This window comes from Neophocaena asiaeorientalis, unplaced genomic scaffold, assembly GCF_003031525.2.
Source record: "Neophocaena asiaeorientalis asiaeorientalis breed wild unplaced genomic scaffold, Neophocaena_asiaeorientalis_V1.1 scaffold487, whole genome shotgun sequence".
In the NCBI taxonomy this organism is placed as follows: domain Eukaryota; kingdom Metazoa; phylum Chordata; class Mammalia; order Artiodactyla; family Phocoenidae; genus Neophocaena; species Neophocaena asiaeorientalis.
In genome coordinates this window covers 289,066-314,406 of record NW_020173398.1, presented here as the reverse complement: position 1 = coordinate 314,406, position 25,341 = coordinate 289,066, and the positions used below count along the sequence as shown (strand labels likewise).

At 38.3% G+C, this 25,341-nt stretch overlaps 2 protein-coding genes across 8 annotated transcripts in view; one reads left to right on the top strand and one right to left on the bottom strand.

Annotated features, from left to right (window-relative positions):
* The window catches only part of DNM1L (dynamin 1 like), a 61,995-nt gene extending 47,166 nt beyond the window's left edge, over positions 1 to 14,829 (top strand). For 2 of the 7 annotated variants that reach the window (XM_024747104.1, XM_024747106.1), the window contains 12 exons: positions 9 to 215; positions 3,725 to 3,845; positions 4,078 to 4,233; positions 4,481 to 4,570; positions 5,916 to 6,008; positions 8,696 to 8,752; positions 9,428 to 9,505; positions 9,806 to 9,838; positions 11,979 to 12,155; positions 12,314 to 12,423; positions 12,550 to 12,709; positions 13,004 to 14,829. In XM_024747104.1, coding sequence (XP_024602872.1) covers positions 9 to 215; positions 3,725 to 3,845; positions 4,078 to 4,233; positions 4,481 to 4,570; positions 5,916 to 6,008; positions 8,696 to 8,752; positions 9,428 to 9,505; positions 9,806 to 9,838; positions 11,979 to 12,155; positions 12,314 to 12,423; positions 12,550 to 12,709; positions 13,004 to 13,060 — 1,339 coding nt within the window. In that variant the 3' untranslated portion in view covers positions 13,061 to 14,829. The remainder of the gene's footprint in view (positions 1 to 8; positions 216 to 3,724; positions 3,846 to 4,077; positions 4,234 to 4,480; positions 4,571 to 5,915; positions 6,009 to 8,695; positions 8,753 to 9,427; positions 9,506 to 9,805; positions 9,839 to 11,978; positions 12,156 to 12,313; positions 12,424 to 12,549; positions 12,710 to 13,003) is intronic. The other 5 variants (XM_024747107.1, XM_024747105.1, XM_024747110.1 and 2 more) reach the window with 3 other exon arrangements.
* Positions 14,830 to 16,069: 1,240 nt separating this feature from the next.
* YARS2 (tyrosyl-tRNA synthetase 2) lies at positions 16,070 to 24,583 on the bottom strand. The gene is made up of 5 exons (XM_024747111.1): positions 23,783 to 24,583; positions 22,765 to 22,932; positions 17,322 to 17,477; positions 16,841 to 17,011; positions 16,070 to 16,238 (listed from the first exon to the last, which is right to left on the bottom strand). Exons 1-5 carry the CDS (start codon positions 24,562 to 24,564, stop codon positions 16,079 to 16,081), a joined length of 1,437 nt encoding a protein of 478 aa, XP_024602879.1. The 5' UTR covers positions 24,565 to 24,583; the 3' UTR covers positions 16,070 to 16,078.
* Between the last annotated feature and the right edge of the window lie 758 nt (positions 24,584 to 25,341).

Sequence of the window (25,341 nt, the reverse complement as noted above, 5' to 3'; positions counted from 1 at the left end):
TTTGTTAGGCTACTGATGCATCACATCAGAGATTGCTTGCCAGAGTTGAAAACAAGAATAAATGTTTTAGCTGCTCAATATCAGTCTCTTCTAAATAGCTATGGTGAACCTGTGGATGATAAAAGTGCTACTTTACTCCAGCTTATTACCAAATTTGCCACAGAATATTGTAATACTATTGAAGGAACTGCGAAATATATTGAAACTTCAGAGCTGTAAGTAAGAAATTTCTCTATGGATTTGGTTACCTGGATTGATAGGTTAGATAAAGATAAAAGATAAAGATCTTTTGTTACAGTAACTTAACTCTGAGATTATCTGATTGTAATTTATTATCTGTAAAACAGGAATATCATTTTGTAGAAACGATAATGTCTCATATGTATGTAAAATGCTTTATAAATTATGTAAAGCATGGTAAAAGTTTCAGGGCTTTCTTTAAAACAAGACTTTAATTGATAAGCATTTATAAAATTTTCATAATTAAAAAAATGTTTGTTGTTTCTTTAATACACACAATTGTTCATGAAAAAATACAAAAATGCATATAAGTAAAAAGAGTAAAACATAAGGACAAAATTGCTTTTAATTCCATCATTAAGAAATAATCCCTGTTACTTTGGCATTAATCTAGACATTTTTCTATGCTTCTATAAAACATATAACTGCCTGTAATACACATCTTTAGAAATCAGATGCTATGGAATCATTTCTTTAAATCAACATGTCACAAACAACTAGTAGTAATTGTATATTTGTACTCTCAGTCTTAAGATTTACATAGTATTTTACTTTTTAGACATACACTCTTATTTGTTCAACCAGTCCCCTACTATTGATAGTTTGCTTTCAGTTATACACAAATATAAACAATGTTGTGATGGACTATCTTTGGGCCATGTATCCAAGTAAACCCTTAGGTTAAATTTCTAGAAGTGGAATTACTAGATGAAAGGGTATATAACATCCTCAAAGTCTCTTATTATTGCTATACTATTAGTAGATTGTATTTTTTAAAATAAATTTATTGATTTTATTTGTTTATTTTTGGCTATGTTGGGTCTTCATTGCTGCGTGCAGGCTTTCTCTAGTTATGGCGAGCAGGGGCTTCTCTTCATTGCGGTGTGTGGGCTTCTCATTGCTGTGGCTTCTCTTGTTGCAGAGTACAGGCTCTAGGTGCGTGGGCTTCAGTAGTTGTGGCTCACGAGCTCTAAAGTGCAGGCTCAGTAGTTGTGGTGCATGGGCTTAGTTGCTCCGCAGCATGTGGGATCTTCCTGGACTGGGGCTCGAACCCGTGTCCCCTGCATTGGCAGGCGGATTCTTAACGACTGCACTACCGGGGAAGCCCGATTGTATTTTTTTTGTTGTTTTTTGTTGTTTTGTTTTGTTTTTGTGTTTTTTTGCGGTACGCGGGCCTCTCTCTGTTGTGGCCTCTCCCGTTGCGGAGCACAGGCTCCAGACGCGCAGGCCCAGCGGCCATGGCTCATGGGCCTAGCCGCTCCGCGGCATGTGGGATCTTCCCAGACTGGAGCATGAACCCGTGTCCCCTGCATCGGCAGGCGGACTCTCAACCACTGCACCACCAGGGAAGCCCCGATTGTATTGTTTTACTACTAGCAATATAAAAGAATATCCATTTCTCTAAACTCTCACCTTTAAAAAAATCTTTTAATTTTGAAAAATAATTATAGACTTATAGGAAGTTGCAACTAAATGTACAGGGAGGTCCCATTCACCTTTCACCCCATCTCCCCCAGCATTGACATCTTGCATATCTGTAGTACAATAAAAAGCAAGAAAATGGACATTGGTGCAATCCACACAGCTTATTCAGATTTCTCCAATTATACACATACTTCATGTCTGTGTGTTTGTATGTATGTATATAAAGTTCTATGTACTTTCATGTGACCCAGGTAGCCTTCTATGTGAGTTAATGCTGTAGAATATTTAACAAACTAATTACTGAATGGTTTTAAATGTATGCATATTAAGGGAAATAAAGATTACTAAGATAAACATTTAAAGAGTTCAGTGGGTAAGGTAGGTCAGGGTAACACAAGGGTTGATTAGGTGGCAAAAGGAGTATAATTTTTAATTAAATACTTCTTATTAAATATAATACATAACCAGAAAAGTGCATATAACATATATGGACAGTTTTATAAGTAGTTAATTAAGCAATATCTTTGTAATTACCTAATCAAGCCTTATTAGAACATTGAAGAGAGACCACTTTCATTTCTTTCAAATATTGGGAGAGCTCCATAGTTAGGAATGCATTTGGGTTGGGTTCTGAATAGAATATGGGAAGGCAGTAAGCAGAAGGGTATTTTAGGCTTTGGAACAGCAAAGATTAACGCAGGGCAAATTTGGAGAATGGCATATACAATGACGGGATGTAACAGGAGGTAAGGCAGGAAAGGTGTCTAAGAACAAGACTGTGGAAAGTCTAGTATCTTCAGAATTTGAAGAACTTCCTACTATAAAAAAATAAAACACTTTTGGTCACAGGAGTAACCCATTTTAGAAAGATATTCTGGTCATTATGGAAACTATTTGAAGAAGGGAAAAGTTGGAGGCAGAGAGACCAGTTATTGGTAATTTTAACTATTTTAAAGTATAATACGTAGCACTAAGTATATTCACAGTATTGTATAACCATCAAATAGTATCTATTTACAAAATTTTTTATTATCCCAACAGCAACTTTGTATCCAAATAAACAATATCTCTGTGTTCCCCTCTTCCCCCAGCCCATGGTAACCTCTGACTTACTTTCTGTCTATGAATTTCCTTGTTCTAGATATTTCATATAAGGAGAATCATACAATATTTGTCCGTTTGTGTCTGGCTTATTTCACTTAGCATAATGTTAGGCTGGTATCTTCTGCCTAGACCACTGTAAGAAAGTAGTGAATAGTGATGGTGAAAACAGAGAAGTTGGGATGATTTGGGGAGATATAAATGTATTTGTAAATTTTCAACTAGACTTGAATGAAAAAAATAAAAGATAATAACCAGGGTTTCTAGTCATTAAGATAGGAAACACAAGGTGTCCAGTATGTAGGCCCAGAGATTTAATTTGTTTAAAGCAGGGATAGGCAAACTATATATAGCCCATTGACTAAGAATGACTTTTGCACTTTTAAATGGTTGAAAAAAATTCAAAGAAGAATATTTTGTAATGCGAAAATTATATAAAATTCAAATTTTAGTGGGCATAAGTTTTATTGGAACATAGCTGTGCTTATTTGTTTACATACTGTCTGTAGTTGCTTTTGTGCTCAATGGCAGAATTGGCGAGTTGTGACAGAGTTGTGAAAAGTCTAAAGTATTTATTATCTGGCCTTTTACAGAAAAAGTTTGCTGATCTCCAGATTGTGAATAAATAGAAATAAGACATTGTTTCTTATCTTTAAGAAGCTCATAGTCTAGTTGAAGAAAACTAGGGCAGAGAAAAATGTTTAGTAGTTCTTAGATAACTGATGTTTTCTGAAAGAACAGTTACTCAGTGTGCATGTGCATATGTCTTTTGTGAAATGACTCCTTTCCCCATTAAAAAAATTAGAGAAACTGGTTCATAATGGAGTTGAGAACACATGGAAATGGTCTAAATGTGATTGTTCATCTGAGACAGTCTTACAGCTTACAGAGAGACTTCTAACTTGTAGCTTCCTCCCTTTTAGTAATACTAGAAGTCATATACTTCATTGCCTTTCAGATGCGGTGGTGCTAGAATATGTTATATTTTCCATGAGACTTTTGGGCGAACCTTAGAATCTGTTGACCCACTAGGTGGCCTTAACACTATTGACATTTTGACAGCCATTAGAAATGCAACTGTGAGTATGCTTAACTTTTAGAATTTTTTGAAATGAGGTTAAAGATTATTTTTTAATCCGTATAACTCTTATCTTTTTTTAATGAATTGTACACTTTGTTATTTTGCTCTCATTCTTGAAATTACGAAGTGCTTTTTTATGAAAAATACCAAAAACGTGATTTATTTTAAACTTAGGGAAGAACCAAAATTATATGTGGCTATAATAAGAGCTCATAGTTTTATTTTTTTAGGGTCCTCGTCCTGCTTTGTTTGTGCCTGAAGTTTCATTTGAGTTACTGGTCAAACGGCAAATCAAACGTCTGGAAGAGCCCAGCCTCCGTTGTGTGGAACTGGTTCATGAAGAAATGCAAAGGATCATTCAGCACTGTAGCAATTACAGTACACAGGTAATTGAGAAATGTAACAGGTTTCAGATTAAGTAGTAAAAGACATGAGGTGGTGGTTTCAAGGGGAAGGAGGAAATATAGAAGATGGGCTAAAAGTTAAAATGTAGTTCCCTTATCTAAAAGTGATTTGAAATAGTATAGTTAAAGGTAGCTTCCAAATCTGATTCAGTCCAAATCTGATTCAGTACTTCAGAGATTATTTAATTTTCCTTTAAACAAAACAGACTGTTTCTTCCACCACATATAGGAGTTGTTGCGGTTCCCTAAACTTCATGATGCCATAGTTGAAGTAGTGACTTGTCTTCTTCGTAAACGGTTGCCTGTTACAAATGAAATGGTGAGCTATTATTTCATAAATCATTGTAATCACTGTTAATAAGTTATTTTGTACAGCTTTATGAATTTAGGCATAATGATTCCCAGTGTATTGAAAAGAAAAAGAAGCAAGTTTGTCTTATTTCAAAGGAAACTTCAGTAATTCTGGTATAAAATGCATTTTTCTTCATATTTTAATCATTGTTAGCCTGAGTAGTTTTGCTTTATTATATAGCAGCACTGATTTAATGGAAAGTTAGTTTTATCTTTAGCCTCAGTAAACTGAGCCTTCATATAGCAAGCTCTTTTTTTTTTTTTAACTCTGATGTACATCAGGGTAATTTGGCCATTTGTACAGTTTCCTTGTTTGATGACCTAATACCATAATATCATGGTTGCTATCCTTAAAAATAAAAATCCTGAAATTGGCAGAAATATGGAATAAGCATTTGAAATTGTCCGTATGCCTCTAATTGTTGGCTGGTTTCTTTTTTTCCTTTCTGGTCTCTAAAAGTGCATTTGGGTCTTTGGCTCCGGATGGTGAGCCCCAATGGACATTTACTTAAAGAGTACAAAACCATCCTTGGAAGTATAGAATGTAAGTGCTGCTGCTTAGTTGTTTCCCTAGCAAGCATAACCACCAGATTGAAATGAGTAAGAACATGGTTAGTCTGATCTCAGACTCTACCTACTGATATCAGAATCATTGGAATTTCATTTAAATAAATAATTTTCACTGGTTCTTGATCTTTTAGTGCTGTTCTGATACCTAAGATTTGTAAGGACAGTGCAAATGAAGGAGTTAGTTTAATCTCTCTACAACGCTAGAGAAATTAATTTCAACTTTCCTTTTTGATTATTGTCCCAATTGTCCCAATTGAACCACATATATTTAAACTAGGTGCTTCATAATTAAGGCTAATCAGTCATTATCTCAGGTCGTTAAATGTATCCTTTACCCAAATAAAGTTAAAATCTTTAACTTACATCTGATTATGAAATGTTTTCTTATTGTTGAACCTGAACTTTTGGCATGGAATAGTGGATGATCTAAGGTTTTAATAACAAAGTTGCTTGGAAGTTAGATATGCATCAGGTAGATAACTTTTTTTCCCCTAACAAATACTTCTAACTACTTCAGTGTCAGAAATGCAATCTTAAATGCTAAAATATAGATAATTCAGAAGATAGAGCAAGTTGTTATTTGGTATAAACTCTGTCAGTTGGAGTATAATTATCAAGTATTTATTTAGGCATCAGTTTCCTGTACTGTCTTTTAGAATTATCTGTTTAATAAGTTTATATGTTTCCTTAAGTAAGATTAGGTTGGCATATTTTGTATATAGCCTAATTTTATTTTTTTCTAGGTCCATAACTTAGTGGCAATTGAATTGGCTTATATCAACACAAAACATCCAGACTTTGCTGATGCTTGTGGGTTAATGAACAATAATATAGAGGTAAATACAATTCGAATTTGTCTTTTTTTTGAGAGAAAATCTGTTTTAGCTCAGTTATATCAAGTTTACTGGGCAAGGAATAACTATAAGACATATATGCACCATATTATTGTCTGTTATATGCTAAGAAGTATGCTGAGGGCATTACATTGTTTTCTTAAATTTAATTCTCAAAACCACCTGGTGGCATTGTTCTCATTTTCTGCTTGTGAAACTGTAACTCGGAAATGATCTGGGACTCATTGTTTTAGTGTTGAAGGACTGCCTGGCTCCATTTCAGTAACTATTGTTGCAGTTTATTAGACTGAAGTATGTAAAACAAAGTGGATGTTTTTTTTTGTTGTTGCTGTTGTTTTTCTGCGGTACGTGGGCCTCTCACCGCTGTGGCCTCTCCCGCTGCGGAGCACAGGCTCCGGACGCGCAGGCTCAGCGGCCATGGATCACGGGCCCAGCCGCTCCGCGGCATGTGGGATCTTCCCGGGCCGGGGCACGAACCCGTGTCCCCTGCATTGGCAGGCGAACTCTCAACCACTGCACCACCAAGGAAGCCCAAAGTGGATGTTTAAAATTGTTTTCATTTGACTCTGAAAGCTGTGAAGGAAACATTCCAAGAATTACCTAAATTATAGTAAATTTGGAAAGACAGTACTGTTTCACCATTACTGTGGTTCCTGCATTTCGTGGATCCTTTTTTTTTTTTTTTTTTCCATTTGAGGCTAACGTTGTAGGTTGCATAATAGCTCAGCTGGAGCAAAGGCTGGGGGATAGAGTGATTTATCTGGATGCAGTTTTTTCTCTGCCACTTTGATCCAAATCGTAAAATTTTCTGCAATTCCATAGTCCAGTAAGACCTGAGTCCCTTCTGTATCAAATTTCCTCTTATGCATATGGGTGGGGAGAATATTGTAAACGTGGAATTTGGGAACTGGAAGGGACCCTTTGGTTAAACAGATGAGGAACCTGAGATCCACAGATGATAACAGCTGTTACTTTAGTGCTTATTTTGCTGGGCATCTTCTCTGTAACAGGTAGAGGGAACTGTTTTTTAGCTACATAGTTGAGGTGACTCCTATTGTCAGAAAAAACTCCAGGGAATTGCCATGGCCCAGGTTCAGTCTCTGGCTGGGGAACTAAGATCTTGCAAGCTGTGTGGCACGGCCAGAAAAAAGAAGAAAAAAAATTCCAAAATGCATATAAGTAAGGCACTTTAAAACACTCAGAAAGTGGACTAGGTAATAGTTACTATGTTAAAAATTAGCATGCAGACACTATCTTAAGATAGGAGTTAGTTCTTGTAACATTGAAGCCTTCATGGAAAATTTGTGTCTGGAACAGTTTTTCTAATACTGACAAGGTCATTTATGATATGATTTCAGATCAGTATTTTTCTTACAAATGAATGTCTCTGGTTTTAAGACTATGTGTCAAAGAACTTTATGCGGATATTCTCATTTAATCTTTATAGCAACCCTATGAGGGTAATGTTAATAGACTAGGAAACCGGGGGTTAAGAGTTGGTAACCCATACAGTTAACAAAGCAAGTAAGCCAGGTCTCCAGGGCCAGCTAAGGTCATAAATGGTTGGTAACAGACTAGGATGAGAATTTCTAGTCTCTATAGATTCCTCTGCCTTTTGCTTTGTGTCCTTCTTCAAAATGTATATTTAAATGCTAACTTTTTATTCTGAAGATTGTTAAAATCCATATATTTTTATTATCTGCTATATTTTTTTATCACTGGATAAATGAAAAGTGGGTAAAATTTCTGTTAAAAAATTTTCTTACCCAGAAACATCATTGTGAAGCTTTGTTAATTTTACACCTTTTTGCAAGTTTGAGTGTTCATGAAATGCTTTCTGCTCAGGAGCATTTTGACTTCATTTAATGTAAATACTTTCCTACTGTATTTGATGCTGCCTGAAGAGCCACTATTGGCTCTTGAGAGAGCCACTATTAATACCTACATCTTTCTATATTTTCATAGTCTTGCACCTATCATGGTGCTTGACATACAGTAGGTGTTCAGTACCTATTAATTTGAATTTACAGTTGCTTTAGCTCAGTATCAGAATTACATTGCTAATATTAGCAGATTAGAAGAGTAGGCAGGTGATCAGTCTGTAAAATTAGCCAGGTTACAGAAAGGACTGTCAGTTTTCAACATTACATTTATTTCCTGGAGATAGTTAAGGATAAAGAAAACAGGACACTCTTATAGATATTTCTTATGGTTTTGTGTGTGAATTTAACACAAATGTGTGCAGGTTAGAATGATTTTTAAAGGTTTTGCTTACTTAATTTTTCTGTGATCTGTGTACTTCAAATTCTATATGGTATGCTGAAGGCTTATGTACACTTTGATGTGGGAACAGTTTAAATCAGTGATTCTTAACTTGGTGGGAAAGGCAGAGATGATGTTGGTCCGCTTGAGAACCCCTGGTACAGGAAGCCAATGTTACTGACGTTGTATTATATCCCTCAGGTGTGTTGGGGCAGAAAAAAAGATTGAGAAGCATTGGGTTAAATGATTTGTTTGTTTTAAAATATAATTATGGCATGAGTCCCAACAGTGAGAGGATATACTTTAAGTTATTCACACTTTTCAATTAAGCTGAACATTTTTTTAAAGTAGGCTTACATCTCTGTGTTCTGATAATCATGAATCTTCTGCTTGGTTGTGTTTTATAGGAACAAAGGAGAAACAGGCTAGCAAGAGAATTACCTTCAGCTGTATCACGAGACAAGGTAAAAAATGTTTTTAAAGCATATTCCCAATATGCAAAGATGGACTGGTAAGCCTCAGAATATTACTCAGTTCTAGGAGTAATTTTTTCTTCTCACTTTAATATTCCATTGGCACTATTTCATTGTTTGAGTAAAGGTATGCAAGTTTAAAAAAAGGCTTTGAGTAATTTAAAGATAAAATATTTTGAATACATAGGAATAAATGCTTAAAGGTGGATTTTAAGTATCAAGGCTTTAACAGAAATTCAATGACTTTATCAACTTTGTAAAATTAGTTGAAATGACTAATGACTTTATTATAACAAGAAGGTTTTTTTGGAGAGGGAAGATGACATTATGTACATACCAGGTTTTAGTTACCTGTAATAGTTGCAGATATTAAAATTTTTGTGTAAAAATCTGTTACCTTGAATTCTTTACCAGAAAAGATCTTATCAACTTCCAAAAATCAAAATGAAGTTTTTGGATTTGGATTTTTCTTAGGAATTCATCTGAAGAAAGCCTTAAACAAAGGTGACAATAGTACAGGAAATAAGGCAAAATAAACATTAATTTTATGTCCCATTACTTTTGTTTTTCATGTTATTATACAGAGGGGAAAATTCATATTTATAGAATGTTTCTGAATGCATTTTTGGCATCCTTGATTTTTTTCCCTGCATTTTTTGCCTTTAGTCTTCTAAAGTTCCAAGTGCTTTGGCACCTGCCTCCCAGGAGCCCTCCCCTGCTGCTTCTGCTGAGGCTGATGGCAAGGTCTGTTCTGATTCTTAATCTAAGCCTGCATGCCTAGTTTGGTGCAACATAATCATCTGGAAACAGTACACGGAACAGCAGAATATTAATATGGGATATTGTGCTAAGGTCAAATTTTAGTCTAATAGAAATTTAAAATCATTTAACAATGTATACTTCATAAAATAAATTATTGTTGACATGCTTTTGCTTGCAATATAGACGATGCACACAGAAAAAGAATTTAAAGAGGAAATTTTCAAGCCATGAGTATTTAAATTTTGCTTGTTAAACTGCATGTTTTAACGTATCTTTTAACAGTTAATTCAGGACAGCAGAAGAGAAACTAAAAATGTGAGTCTTGCTTCAGAATGAAAACGTTGGTACCTTTGGTTCTCACCAAAACACTGTCTTCAAAACCACTGAAGAACTTGTTTGTAACAATGGCATCTATCTCTTGTTGTCTGTGTTATGTTTTTAATGTTTCTTTTATCTAACGAACTTCTAAGATGGTATTAATTCTAGTTTCAACATTGTGTTAAATAGTAACAACAGCCTTTCCCACTGTTTTCTTTTACCTTCAAGAATAGTGTTGAATTTAATATTTTGGTACGGAATTAAAATTCTGGAGATGGAAACTGTACTTTTGGATTTTTCCTCTTTAAAGGTTCTGAGATCTGTGCAGTGCTAATGGAGAATCCTCTAGGGCTTCTTTCTTATGCTTTCATTCAGTTTGCTCTTTTCACCCTAAATATATTTAGTAGTTTAACATGTGCCTCAACAGCTTAAGCAAATTCAGAACAAACAGGGGGACTGTGAGAGTTTGAGACTGTTGCCAATTCTTGATAACCTTTAAAAAAATTAATCTGTAAGTTATTCAGATCCGTTCTTATTTTTAGCTTTTTTTTTTTTTTTGCCATTTAGCTCCTTTCCTTACTTATTGTCCAGGTTTAAGATTCTGAACCTCAAATAAAACCTTATAAATGTCTTATCTTCTCTCAGCCCACTGTGCTAAGGTCTTAAGAGAACCATCTAAATCATTGCTTTTTATTTAACTCCTGGTATCACTCTGAATTTGCTCACTTTCCTTAAGATTTCATATGATCTATCATTCACGTATAGTTAACACGCATTTAAAAATACACTCATTTTAAAAGTAATGTATAAATATACTACTTGTATATTGATATACATTATCTTAACTACATTTTAGAGACAAATTTTGTCCAGTGTTTTGATTCAGAATGATACCCAAAACATTTTTTAACAATTGCTGTAACACTCCTCTGTTAAATTTATATAAGCCATTTTTATTTCTATCTATAACTCTGGATGCCATTTTATCTCCATTTTAGATTGTAAAATCTTAAAGAACATCTAAAAACATCTCTTAAATGTTCATGAATTACTGTTTTCCCCATTATCCTAAACAGTTATTTTTCTTTTAGAAATCAAGACTAACAGATATCCTAAAAAAGAAGGTGCAAGAGCACTTGTGATTAATGGTAGCACTAGATTTTTTTCAGTAGATCCTTTCTCAAGTAAAGGATTTCTACTTTTATCCTATGGTATTGACTATTAGGAACATAAACTGATTTGAGAAATATATAAAGTCTTAAGTTTTGGAGAATGAGTTCATTGACCTTTCAGAGAGATCATAGTTCAACAGTGTTTAAAGTTACTTTGAAGAAATAATGTGAATAGCAGTTCTGGTTTTTCTTGTGCTTTTAATGAACAGTCCTATTTTAAAGGGCAGCTTCTACATTTTACACAATCTCTAGTGTTAGAGGAGTTGGAGAAGAGGAAAAATTTTGAGAAGTTAGCAAATAATAAAAAAGGAATTTAAAATATACTGGCTGAGGCCTTGCAAACAGTTTACAACAGAACCTCTTATTTATTTATTTATAAACCACAGTGTTACTTCTGCCATTCTTTATTTTCTTTACAAATATACTTTTCTGGGGCTGTGTTGTGTCTTCATTGCTGCGTGTGGGCTTTCTCTAGTTGCAGCGAGTGGGGGCTACTCTTCGTTGCAGTGCACGGCCTTCTCACGGCGGTGGCTTCTCTTTGTTGTGGAGCACAGGCTCTAGGCATCGTGGGCTTCAGTAGTTGTGGCACGAGGTCTCAGTAGTTGTGGCTTGCAGGCTCTAGAGCTCAGGCTCAGTAGTTGTGGCACACAGGCTTAGTTGCTTCGCGGCATGTGGGATCTTCCTGGACCAGGGCTCGAACCCGTGTCCCCTGCATTGGCAGGTGGATTCTTAACCATTGCACCACCAGGGAAGTCCGAACCTCTTATTTAGACAGCTCAGGGTTCCAGTTATACGTGCTACCCATCATCTCTTTCTGACCCTGCCATCTCTCTGAATAGATTAAACTCCAGGTGGTTACTGGATGTGTATTCTCCTTGACTGCTGTCAAAGGAAATTAAATTAACTTTGTTTAGTTAGTAGCAGTTTGATATGGTTGGTATAGGTTTTGGAATATGTTTTTTCAGGTTGCATCTGGAGGTGGTGGGGTTGGAGATAGTGTTCAAGAACCAACAACAGGCAACTGGAGAGGAATGCTGAAAACTTCAAAAGCTGAGGAGTTACTAGCTGAGGAAAAATCAAAACCAATTCCAATTATGCCAGCCAGTCCACAAAAAGGCCATGCTGTGAATTTGCTGGATGTGGTAAGCTGCAGAATTTGCTTGAGGACAAATAACCAAATTACCAGGAAAACACTTTAAAGGACGAAAGGAACTGAAGTCTCAAAAACTTATTGAATGTTAAATGTTGTCATTTCAAAATGGCACAAAAGTAACTTTTTTCTCCCCCTCACCCCACTTAGCCAGTACCTGTTGCACGAAAACTATCTGCCCGTGAACAGCGAGACTGTGAAGTTATTGAACGACTCATCAAATCTTATTTTCTTATTGTCAGAAAGAATATTCAAGACAGGTTAGTACTGTTATATAAATCAGACTAGAATACTGCGAGATGATTTCATAATCTGTTTTGAAAATACAAATATTTTTAAAAATTTACGTTATTCTAAATCAAATGGATTATCTGATTGTTTTGCAGTGTGCCAAAGGCAGTAATGCATTTTTTGGTTAATCATGTAAAAGATACTCTTCAGAGTGAGTTAGTAGGACAGCTGTATAAATCATCCTTATTGGATGATCTTCTGACTGAATCCGAGGACATGGCACAGCGCAGGAAAGAAGCAGCTGATATGCTGAAGGTAATTACTGTGAATTTTTTTGAATTTTCTTAACTTGGGTTGTAGGTATAAACATTTATTGTTTAAAATGCATCCTGATCCTTGGAGATACATATATATAGTCTTTGTATGATGGCTAATCTTTTTTTCTGTTGGTACTTGATTAGATTCAAATTTCAGAGAAGACACTGGTTAGTATAAATCAACCACATATAAAGTGGAGAGGTTATCCCACATTAATTCAGATTCTTTCTTTGATATTCCTTGTTATTATAACTTAAGCATTTATAATTTTTACAATTTTCTTTAATGCAGGCATTACAAGGAGCCAGTCAAATTATTGCTGAAATCCGAGAGACTCATCTTTGGTGAAGAGAACTATGTAATACTGAGACTTCACTGACTTGCTAGTTACTGCCTACTTGAGTAGAATTTTATTTATGAACTCCTGTGTATTGCAATGGTGTGAATCTGCTCATGTGAAGACTGGCTATAAACTGAAAATTATACTCTGTATTGCAGAACGAATCACACATTTAATCCAAATAATAAATGGCTGTTTCTAAAATTTCCTAGTATATATAAAATACATCGTCTATCTTGTGACAGTTTCATCTGAACTTAAAAAGAACTGTTAATAGTTCTAGTTGTACAAGCAGTTTGTCTGTGGATAAGATGACCTGTGTAATCTGCTAGTAGTCTTAAAGCTGCTGCCATAGCCCTTCAAGAAGAATGCACCAAGACACCATGTCATACGACTATAATGCATGCACTATTATTTAAACCAAACTGGCTTTGAAAGAGGTGGGTTGACAAGTTACTCAGTAGTCAGTCACTATTCCACCTGTTCTTTGATTTAGTTTTATTGAGCTTCTCTGAAACCTTTGATGTGTTTGTAAGGAAGCTGAACACACGAGAGGATCTGTAACATTGACAATGATGTGATGTGCATAATGTGTAGCTACAGTCCTTCCACTTCTGGATCCACATTCCCCTGGTGCGTTAAAAATTACACTATCTTTGATCTTACTTAAACCTGGAAGCATGAGTTATGTTTTCCTGCATTAAGAACATCTAGCCTTGATTATCTAGTAAGACTTGGTAAAGACCATCTTTGCTTTTAGTTTTCAGAAGTTCTAATAAATTCCCCTTGGTTTTCAAATATAATAGTAATAATTCAGATACATTTTTAAATTGGAGCCCTCAGACCATGCTTCAAGATTCACTTGGAGGTGGGACTTAAAACCAAATACTGTGGTGATTTTAAGTGTATCTTCTTCCTATTAGTTGTTAATAGTTACTTTTGCTTCACACCAACAAAGTACATTAGAATAGGAAGTAATGGTGGGGCTTTATTATTTAAGGAAAAACATCCTGACACACACACATACTCCTAAAGGCTTTCAGGGGTTGGGAGTAAGGTTTAGAACATATACACATTTTACCAAAATTCCCCAGGTGATTCTTGATATGAATTACATTTTAAGTTTTAAAATGATAAATTACATATTACAGATATTAAAGTCTATTTTTAAGTTACGACATTTATGAAGGACTATTGGCAGGAACATATGAATATGTCTGTTACTCTTGGCTAATGGCACCCATTTACTGTACTAAGAGACAAGAGACTCAGCAACTGATCTCAAACATAAAAAAACAGATTCAGTCTGATATGATATGGTACTACTTATACTTAGCAGTACCATCTTCATAGAATACATGCTTCCAGAATGTTTCTTAGCATACTTTAAAATCACTCTGCCATTATTAAACCTCAGTTTTGAAATTATAGCCATCCATGATTTACTTATTTCAGATAGATCAGATGACTTCCATTCTAGTCTAGCTTTTTTATTTTGTAAGGGGGGAAGAAAATTTACAATGCACCTTTCTCCAGCAAATTTCAAATTGAAAACATTACCTGCTATGATAATGCACTTGCTAGTACTATACACCGTGTACAGAGAAAAACAGAGACAAGAGGTATGCAAAGAGAAAACCTTTTGTTGACACTTAAACTGAGTAAAGTTCTGAAATGCAGAGATGATCTCTGACATTTATAATGGATACCTGTATGTTCTTACTATGTAAATAAACTTGCTGGTATGAAGTGACATTAAAGTTTGTCAATAAATGAATTCTTCCTAACTTTACTCCCAGAAGAAGGTTTAGATAAACTATAGCTTTTTTAACATATAAATCTACTTTGGAACATAGAATACAGCTTATACTATATGAAAGTTTTATGACTTTCTTTTTAGATTTTCATAATTGACTGAGGTATTATTACATCTCCATTTTTTGCATATGAAGACAATGACTTGCTCCAAGTAATCCAGGTAGTAAATAGCTAGAATTTGAACTCTAAAGCCATGCTTTGCTGCCTGTAAGATTTTTCTAGAACACATCTGATTGCAAACCATTTTGTGTTTATGTTTGTGCTTCACTTGATGCTCAGGGGAAATAGGGGTGCTATTACCTTCGATATTTCAGACGTTGGAAATAGTTCTGGAGAATCAACTTGCCTAAAGAATGTAGAGCTTAATTTAACTAAGTCTTGATTCCAAATCCTTTAAATTTGACCTGAAAACTTCCCTTACTGGAATGTCTTTTGATATTCTCAAATGATTAGATATTTAGTGTATATATTTTGCCTCTATTTTATCTTGTTGGTTACTTAACTTTTCAGTTCATCTCAAGCTGCAATCTGCTTGGGGACATAAGTTGAAACTTAAAACTAATTTAAAAGTTGATAAATTTATAAGACATTGCTACCTTTTTTTTACTGAATTTTAGAAAACAAGGCTATGAGTAAATTTAATTTGGAAACACAGTCAAGGGACTGGAAAACTGAATTAGAAACTTTCTGAAGAGTTAAGTACTGACTTTTCTTTTCCTTGAAAAGAAACTATTTCTACTGTAATTTCTAATGCCAGCTATGGCTTCCTCTAACTTTTCTCCCTTTTTACGGAGAGCTGTATTTGCTTCCTAAACAACAAAAAACCTCTAATGAGATACACACCTGATATAAAAGTATCCACAATTACTTATACTACCTCTTTTTCATTGTTCCTCCTCATCTCCAAAACAGCAAGGACAGGATAGGAAAGACAGCATTTAGTTTTTCATAAAGCATAATTATTAAAATAGAGATTAACCCTAGAAATCATGCTTTTCTGTGGTAGTCCTTAATGTTTAAGGATCAGGAAATAAAATATCCCACTATTACACAAACTTAACCAACCTATATAAATAATGAAATTACTCACACTGTGAGGCCTAGAGTACACTCCATTCTTTGTCTTTGAGTTGCATAAGTGAAGGTGTAAATTCGTACATCTTGAGAATGAATGATGGATAAGTTTGAACCACTGGAAGGAGTTTTCATCATAGCTGAAGCCATTTTATAATGTAGAAGTTCCTTTTTCCTATTTTAAGTAACGAAAGCCCATTCTTAAGAATATGTTGTCCAACAACTAAAACACTCTCAGGATTTGTTACTTGTCTGTGATTTATACTGACTCCACCTTCTGTTATCATCCGATACCTGAAAAATAAAAATGTTCAGTAACTAGATAAATCTAATCACTGTTGACCGCTCCCAATAATACATATACATCATTATTTCATTTAAATTTCAAAGGCTCTCCTATTGAAACCATTTAACACTGAATTGTTATCTTCATGTTTATTAGATTCTGCCTCCCCTTTAACGTTCTAAAGGAGAAATTCAACTAATATTTTAAATAGGTTGGGCAACCCCACTACTCCCCAGAATAAAGAGGATACAGACTGAATGTGAGAGGGGTGTGTGAATCTGTTTACTTAGGGCCTCTGTTCCTGTGATCTTCTCAAACTGTGACCATCCCTAAGCTGACTGATCCCAGTGTATTTATACAATAGTGGTCACTTAAACGTAAGCCTTTTCCAATGCTGGAGAAAAAACTGACCAGGTTAGACTAATTAGAGTATAGTAATACTAGATTTTAAAGGAAATTTAACGTATTTTCAGCAGTAAGTACTCAGTTTTCACTTGATTCTCAGACTTAACTTCTACAAGGAATGAGATGCCATTATCAGGAAAAACACCACCTCTAGAAACACAGGTTGTGAATTATAACTGTGAACCTAAAAGTTAAACAATCTTACCCTCGGGGACCACCTGGAATGGCATTTGCTTTGCGGCACGTATCTAGGACACTTGTTCCAGGGTCAAGAACTAATTCAGAAAATGAAGCTTCTTTAAACAGTTCTTTTAACTCTTGATCAGACATGACCTCCAGTGCCTCTATGCTGCTATGATAAAGGGCTTGTGTACACCTGAAAAACACATTTTGAGAGCCACATCATGTTGAGTGCTTACTTAGACATGTGTTCTAACACCCAAAAACCAGTTATGAAGTACCCATTATGTTCCAGATGGAAAGTTTTTCAAACAGCAACATTGATCTTGTATAATTTATAAGCTTAATTCAGGATAATCTTTCTTTCTAGTAAATGTAGGCTAGTACTTTAAAGCAGTTAACGCTGACAGTCCTTGTTAGTGGTAAAAGATGACTAAAACATTGGCTCCAAATGTCCTCCAGTCTCTTAACTAATTAATCAAGTGTTCATTATTCTAAGAGGCCACCTTTTAGCAGAGTCCAGCCCTTCTTGTCCATGAACAAGCTTTGTTACTTCTGTAGCAAGTCGTTTCTGAGGACCCCGCTTTTCTGGCTCTTTGACATGCAGCTGCATTATGTGGTCAATCTCTGGAAGGGGCAGAAAAGTGAAGAGCTTCAGGTACCTTTGGGACAAAAAAAAAAACCCCGTTAGATTTATATAACATACCTAATTTTTATCTCCAGCTCCCTTACCCTTTAAAGAACATTCTGCTTACTTTAGAACTTATTTTTAATTATGAAATATAACATACAGAAATGTACTGAAAATGACAATAATACACACACCACCCTGACTGAAGATGTTACTATTTTGCCATCTTTGTTTCAAATCCTTCCTTTTTAAAAAAGTCATAAAATAGTATAGATATAGATGAGGGCCCCATCCACCTCAGATATATTCTCCTTCTTGCCCCAGAGACAACCACTAATCTAAATTTGTAGGCATCCTTCCCAAGCATGTTTTTATATTTTTGTTTTCTGTGTATGTACTCATAAATAAAAACTGTAATTTAAAAACTGACAAATATTTTATATGTATCATCTTTTAAAATCTTATCTTTGGTGAAAAGCACAGAGAAATACACAAACAGACATAGTTTAATGAATCATAAAGCAAAAAGCTGTGTAACTATCACCCGTCTAGGTATACAACACTGCTCCTACCCAAATCCCCTCACCCCTCCAAGGTAACCACTCTTTGGACTTTTCATGGTAATTACTTCCTTGTTTTTATATTTTTACCATCTCAATATGCCTCCCTAAACAGCATCACTTAGTTTTGCCTCTTTTTAGACTTTATATAAACAGAATCATACCGAATATGTATCTTTTGGTTACTCTGGCACATCATTATGTTGGTGATTCACCCATGTTGCTGTGTGTACAGCTGCTGAGTACACATTCCATGTTATGAATGCTTTGTAATGTATTTATTCTAGTGTGGATATTTGTGTTGTTCCTACTCTTGGACAGTGGTTGATGGTGTGCACATGTGCACTCATCCGTTAGGGATGTGCCCAGGGGGAGGGACTGCTGATCACAAGTCATAAGTATTTGACCTGAGTAGGCAGAGCCACATATTTTTCCAAGTGGTTCTATACCTGTAATGTAAGTGCTTGACATTAAGCTTTTGATTGCTTAATGCCAAGGTATCCATTTCAAAGACATCGATCTCGAATAAGCATACTGCCAAATGTATGACACAGCTAGTACCAAACCAACCAGATAAGGAACCAGGCTGCCGCCACTCATGAAAGTCCCCTTTCAGAAAGCCCTGGGTAGCCGAGATAACTGACTGCTTGAGTGACCCCTCTTCACCTTTCCCACTCCCTAATTCTCACTCTACGTTTTAAATTAGCCAGTGAAGAGTGAACCTGCGAAATCCTAGGCACCCCAATAAGGACAGAGCTCCGGGCCCATGCTCCCTCCTTCCCCATCCTTGGCTCACTGTGTGGCCCCTATAGTGCCATGTGCCCTTCAGAAACTGTAAGTAACAAATCTTTTTTTAAAGTTCCCTGATGATTATTGCTGAGCTGTCTCTTACAATCATAAGGACCACAGCACTGGTCCAGCCACAAGGTTGGCTCTGGCCCAGGAAATGTCTGTGAGGGCTCCTACATAGTACGGACCGAGGTGAGCACCCCCAGGCATTTCTAGCTCATGGTATCACTACCAACAGGCTGAGGCCCACACAACAACTGGCAATGGCATAGTTGGCAGGACTGCATGATTGCCCTTTAGCTTTGACTAGTTTACTAACTGGCTAACCCAGGTGGGCAACATCATTTGGGAGGACAGCAATGCATGCTGGAGGTCTATCATATTGCCTCTGCTGTGCTGCCAGCGGTATCCATCCCCAAAGGTCACTGCTGCCATAATTCAATGATCTCCGTAGAGCAGTGTGATCAGTGATCAAGGCCATATGGTCTAATGAGATGATCAGACCACAAATTATACGGACGTTGATTGAGTACTAATGTACTTGAAGGTCCTCCACATCTCAAGGCCAAGGAAAGCTAATGAGGGTGGAATGGACCCCAAGGCTATTATCACTGCTCAAGCTGAGGCTCTGAGCTAAAGGCAAGAGGAAAGAATAATTCTCACAGGTAAGAAGGAGGGAGACCTCCCCCTGGGACTGGTGGGTCATAATGGGATTACACTTCCTAACCTGGATGAATGGAACAGCCTTGTAACAGGAAACTATTGGCAGAGCAAAAGGGGAAATACAGTCGAGGCTTGCCGTCACTCTCTGTCCCCCAAATTCGATGGGATATCGTGGGTCCAGTACCTGGTATGATGTTGCTAAACAATGGACAAATATAAATGTCCTGAACATCTTGTGCCAATGCCTCGTAAGACCCCTGAGGAGGTACACCAGCTCCTTGATAACACAGAACTCCTATGGATGCTTCCTGGATGTTGCTTAGTGTCGCTGAGTACCAACATTCCAAGGCTCACAATGAATGGAAAACATGAGATTAGGCCTGTCTCCTGCTGTGCAAAACTGGCATGGTCCAGTGGGTTTATCACTTCTATGACCAGACTCACTCAAGTGACCCCCCTCTTCATTCTAACCCTGAAGAAGTCCCATTTGACCCTGAGTCCAGAGAATTCTTTTTACAAAGTGCTCCCTCTAATCACGGGGTAGTGCTCCTACATCTTACTGGGACTGTCAAAACCATTCAAAAGGCACTGGAGAGCACTGACAGTGTTCCTATACATGGAGGAAATTACTCATTAAACCACCACTGTACTCAGATATAACAGGTACCAGGCCTTTTCATGTTCTGGAGGCAACGCCCTCACTGCTCACTAATTCTTTGCCACAATCACAATCACATGCAAGTCTGCCACCTTCCACTGGGGCGAGGCACAACAATGTGTTTTGGAAGCTGCCCAGCAGGCAGTCCAACAAGCCCTACCTTTAGTCCCACCTGGCTCCACATTCCAAGTCAGTGCTTGACCATATCTGACTATGCCCCCTTGGAGTCTCTGGACCAAACATAAGTCTACCTGATTTCCTATGGGGTTTTGCATTAAGTGCCTAACCCCAAAGGATTCTACAGGGTTCTTTTAGAAACTGAGGCCCTAACTGGCCCCCAATCAATACTACTCCCTAACGCCCTGGGTTAGAGATGCCTCTGGCAGAAGCTTAACACCACAACTGATGCCTCTTTGGTAAAATGAAAATGGTACCTTCAGGAGAGGGCTAACCTTGATGTCAAAGCCTTTAAAAATCACAGGAGGGGGCTTCCCTGGTGGCGCAGTGGTTAAGAATCCACCTGCCAATGCAGGGGACACGGGTTTGAGCCCTGGTCCGGGAAGATCCCACATGCCAGGGAGCAGCTAAGCCTGTGCACCACAACTACTGAGACTGCGCTCTAGAGCCCGGGAGCCACAACTACTGAGCCCACGTGCCACAACTACTGAAGCCCGTGCGCCTAGAGCCCATGCTCCACAACAAGAGAAGCCACCACAATGAGAAGCCCATGCACCGCAACGAAGAGTATCCCCCGCTCGCCACAACTACAGAAAGCCCATGCACAGCAACAAAGACCCAACACAGCCAAAAATAAATAAATAAATAAAAAGTAGGGAAAACTATATTATGATTCAGTTATAATTATATATCTGAAAAATCAAAAAAAAAATTATAAGAGGGTGTATCTTCCCTCATGATCAGCTCCTTCCTCTTCCTCTGGCTGCTTGGGGAGCCCGTTGGGACCAACTGTCTGAGACAGACAGGGAATCCATATTCTTCACCAATGGCAGCGCCACCATGTATGCACTGCAGCTTGCTGGAGGGCTGTAGCATTCCCCCGGTCTCAGGCACCTCTCTAATTGAAGAAGGCAGTCCCGGCTCAGCCCCATTGGCAGAACTTGTAGCTGTTCACTACTATTTTCACAGACCCCTGGGTTATTGCTAATGGCCTCGCGGTTTCGTCTGGCCAATGGCTAAGGGACAATTTTCTCATATAAGACAAGCCCATTTGGCCCAGACATGGAAGGAGTCCCCAATTCCTATCATTGTTAAGTCTTATGTTTCTGCTCAGACTACCTGCTCTATGCTGGAAGCCATTTTCAACAGTACTGCAGATTCCCTCACTAAGCCACCACACTGCCCAGCACAGACCCTTCCTACCAGCTTGAAAAATGGGCCTACACAACCTTGGGTCACCAAGGAATTAATGCCTTAACAGTTTGGGCTTAATTGAGGGGACTTCCCATCTCCTCAGCAGCAGCCAAAGTTGTGACAGACGACTATTCTCTGCTCCCAAACCAAACAATGGAGGATATCCAGATGGGGACATATTCCCTGGGGAGACCAACCATGCTCCCACTGGCAGGCTGATTTCACTGGCCACTGCCCCCTTCTCCTGGGGCCTCCAGATACGCCTTCACAGTCATTAATACTTACACGGGACTCCTTTGGGCAACTCCCAAATCTCTTTCCTCACTGAATTTATTCTCTTCCCTTTAGATCGCCGGACATTACTGACTTTGACCCACTTTACCTCTCCAGAGATTAAACAAAGGGCTCTCCAACATAATATTCTTTGGAATTTCTATCTAGGCTATAGCCCCAGGCAGCTGGCCTCACTGAGCATCACTGGCCTCCTTAAAGAGACACTCCTGAAATTAGTTTCAGGCAAGTGGTCCCCCAAATGGACTGAACTCTCGCTCCAGGCCCTCATCTTGTTTAATTCTTGCCTCCTGGGCCTTCTTACCCTATATACCAACTGTTATGCACATATCCAAATCTCACTTTTGGTCACCTCTGGCAATCCTCAAGCGTTTACCCTCCAAGAGAACTCTCCATTCATGTAGCGTTCTTTATTTTTGCTCAATAGTGGTTTTCAATGTTCTGCAGGCAAGTATTATACATTTAAAAATTTTTAAGAATTATTCCTAAGTTATTTTGATGATAGTTATGTCAAATGATATTTTTTTGAAAAATTCACTCCTTTGTTGTGGTGTATTTCTCATTAATTTATATTCTTCTAAGAGTTTAAGATATTGTGAATTAATAAGAAAATCACTTTTAAAAAGGACCTTCAAAAGGATCTTCTTTTATGTTAAAGAAAAGGAACTTTAGAGACAAAGGTGAAATAAAAGTCAAATTTAAGATGAAAGGAGTAAAAAACTAGAATATGCAAGCAATAATGTCCTAAGAACCTGCTAGATGTAGATCACAAACTTGGCTCTAAGTTTTCTAGCACCCACAGTGGTTTTCTGCTTTAACCAACAAAAAGTGTTTAACTACAATGTTCTGTGATGTACTAGCCTTAAACAGAATCTACGTTAAAACAAAACAAAAAAACTATGAAGGGTACAGAGAGATTCAATGGCTAAAATTTATCATGAGCTTTAATGAACTTAATTTTTCTCAGCACACAATTAAGAACTCACCTTTCTACCAAATCATCTTGCTGCCTGACAAAAAATTGGTACAATTCAAAAGGAGATGTCTTATCTCTGTTTAGCCACACAGCATTGCCAGCAGACTTTCCCAGTTTCGCTCCAGTTGTACTTGTAATTAGAGGAACAGAGATTCCAAATACATCTTCTCCAGTCAACCTATGCATAAAGAAGAACTTTATTATGTGCTTTAAGCTCAAGTGGTGGTAGGTTCTGCTAATCATTCTCAGATTTCAATCTGGTTTCTTGCTCTAAGAAAACCTCCTTGACCTCCTAAACCTGGATTCCTGTCCATCTAACTGCTTTCACAGCACTCTATTGTGACATTTGTCATTCTGAGCTGCAACTGAACCAGTGACTCTGGGCAAGCCAAGGGGAAGTGCTGCATAACTGGGGCCTAGACATTTTTAAAGGTTGGGTAGGAAGGGGAGAGAAAACTGGGTAAAGAGGAGTCAGGTAGAGACACTAAAAGAGGTGTCTTAAAGGGATTTTAAAAATCAGTAGCACATGAGCTAGTCCTGTAGTTCATCTCCCTCAAGAAAGTGCCACTGAAATCTACATTATTCGCCAAATATTTGGTGCTGAAAAAAATTTTTTTGAGATGCCAACCAATGACTAACACTTAGCTTCATGGAAGGTGCAGAGCAAAGCAGAGACTACTCAAAGAGGCCCAGTCACGTTCAGGTTATAAATGAAGACAAGCAGTCTTTCAAATCAGAAACAGAAAAAGCTTCTTAAAAGCAGCAAACACATACAATCCGAATCCTGACTAGGAGGGTCTATTTCCTGCAGAGCTCTATAATATGTCCCATACCTAATACCATTACTTCAGCCCTTTAGTTCTCATTAGCCAGTGATATTAAATTAATCCCATTACGGACCCTTAATGGAGATAGAACCAACAAGGGCAGGAACGAAGGGCGTCATTCCACAATGCTAACAATGCAACACAGGCTATTCGTGTGTAAATTATTTGGTCTAGGATTTCTCCAGGTCTAAAGGCGCTTACTTATGGATGAACTCGTATCCGGACATGATATTGCCCAGCTGATCAGATCCACCCAGCTGGACCCGGCATCTATAATGCTGGAACAGGTAGTAGAAATCATAGGCCTGGAGCACCTGGTACAGAAACTCGGCCAAACTCATGCCTTCGGAGCTCTTGAGCCGAGTCTGCACGCTCAGCCGGCTTAGCAGCGTGCCCATGCGGAAATGGCCGCCCACTGCCGCTAGGAAGTCCACGAGGTCCTGCTTCTGGTACCACGCCGAGTTGTCCAGCACGGTGAAGCTGCCCCAGGTCCGCCCATTAGCGAAGAGCTGCTGGTGATTAGCCGCCAAGGTTTTGAGCCCTTGGCGCAGGGCGCGCGCGTTGCTTTGCACGCGCTCTGCTTCCAGCGCCTCGCGCTCCTTGGTACGGCCGCTTGGGTCTCCCAGGCGCGCCGTGGCGCCGCCCACCAGGGCGATCACGTTGTGGCCCGCTCGCTGGAAGTGAAACAGGCCCAACAGCGCCAGCAGATGCCCCACGTGAAGCGAGTCGGCCGTGGGGTCGAAGCCGCAGTAGATGGTCTGGGGAAAACTGCCCGCCGTGCCACGGTCGAAGAGCTCTGGGAGCTCTGTCTTCGTACCCCTCTCAGGGAAGAACTCCTTGAACAGACCCCGAGCCTTCTGCATCGCCAGCAACCCCTGAGCGCCCGAGTGGGCCTCACGCAGCCCCAGGGGTAAGACTCCTGACAGGCCTGGGGTACCAAGCCCCTGGCCACGAGAAACGCACCGCAAGATGGGCGCCGCCATGTTAGCGGCGGCGCGAAGGGAATGCTGGGATCTTAGAGGCCCACCACACCCCTCAGTGCCCGCCGCCTACAATTCCTACAGAATTTACTTGTGCTTTTTTTCTGCGCATGCCCACGTAGGGCGGGGCGGTTAGGTACGGAGCTCCGCAGCCTTGGAGTTCTGACTACCTGGGTGTAGTTACCGCTTAAAGTCTGGTCACCGTAAGTACACTAAAACTTAATTTCCTCATCCGTAACTTGGCTATGTTCATGATAATAGTTCCTATCTCAGATGGCTGTTGTGAGAATTAGAAGGCACCTGGCACATATTGAGCATTCTAAAATATTAGCTTTTGTTTAAACTTTCACGTAAAAATAAGTTGTCTTGCGCAAGTTGTTTGAAATCTCGGTCCTATGCAAAAAATTGTTCACAGAAGTTGTGAGGGGTCAGGAATTGGTTTAACCTCATGGAGAGATACGGGGTTGGCGTCGAGACGCAATTTCGTAATACTGATTTCCAAATGGATGAGAACACCTCAGCCCCCAGTATTCATTAGCCTCTCCAGGAGGTGGCAGTCTTGTCCAAGCTATAACGAGATAAAATTCAATAAATGCAGAAAGCCCCGTTTTATTAATTTATTTCAATTACAGGTAACCAAGTGGGACACAGCTTTGGCATAAGTGGATTCAAATTAGTAGTCACATTGGCACAGCAATAGCCAGGTGCTAACAGTTCTCCAAGCACTAGGGATGGGGATCTGTCTGGCAGCTGGCTGGCAGGGATCCAACTCCAAAACTC

Bases quoted from the DNA above. Each gene is read 5' to 3' on its own strand.
- YARS2 (XM_024747111.1), bottom strand. From the start codon at position 24,564: ATGGCGGCGCCCATCTTGCGGTGCGTTTCTCGTGGCCAGGGGCTTGGT. The intron at 17,012-17,321 runs GTGGCCTCTTAG...TGTGTTTTTCAG, and splicing joins GGGCTGGACTCTGCTAAAAG to GTGTACACAAGCCCTTTATC. The intron at 16,239-16,840 runs GTAAGATTGTTT...TTTATTTTTCAG, and splicing joins ATTCCAGGTGGTCCCCGAGG to GTATCGGATGATAACAGAAG.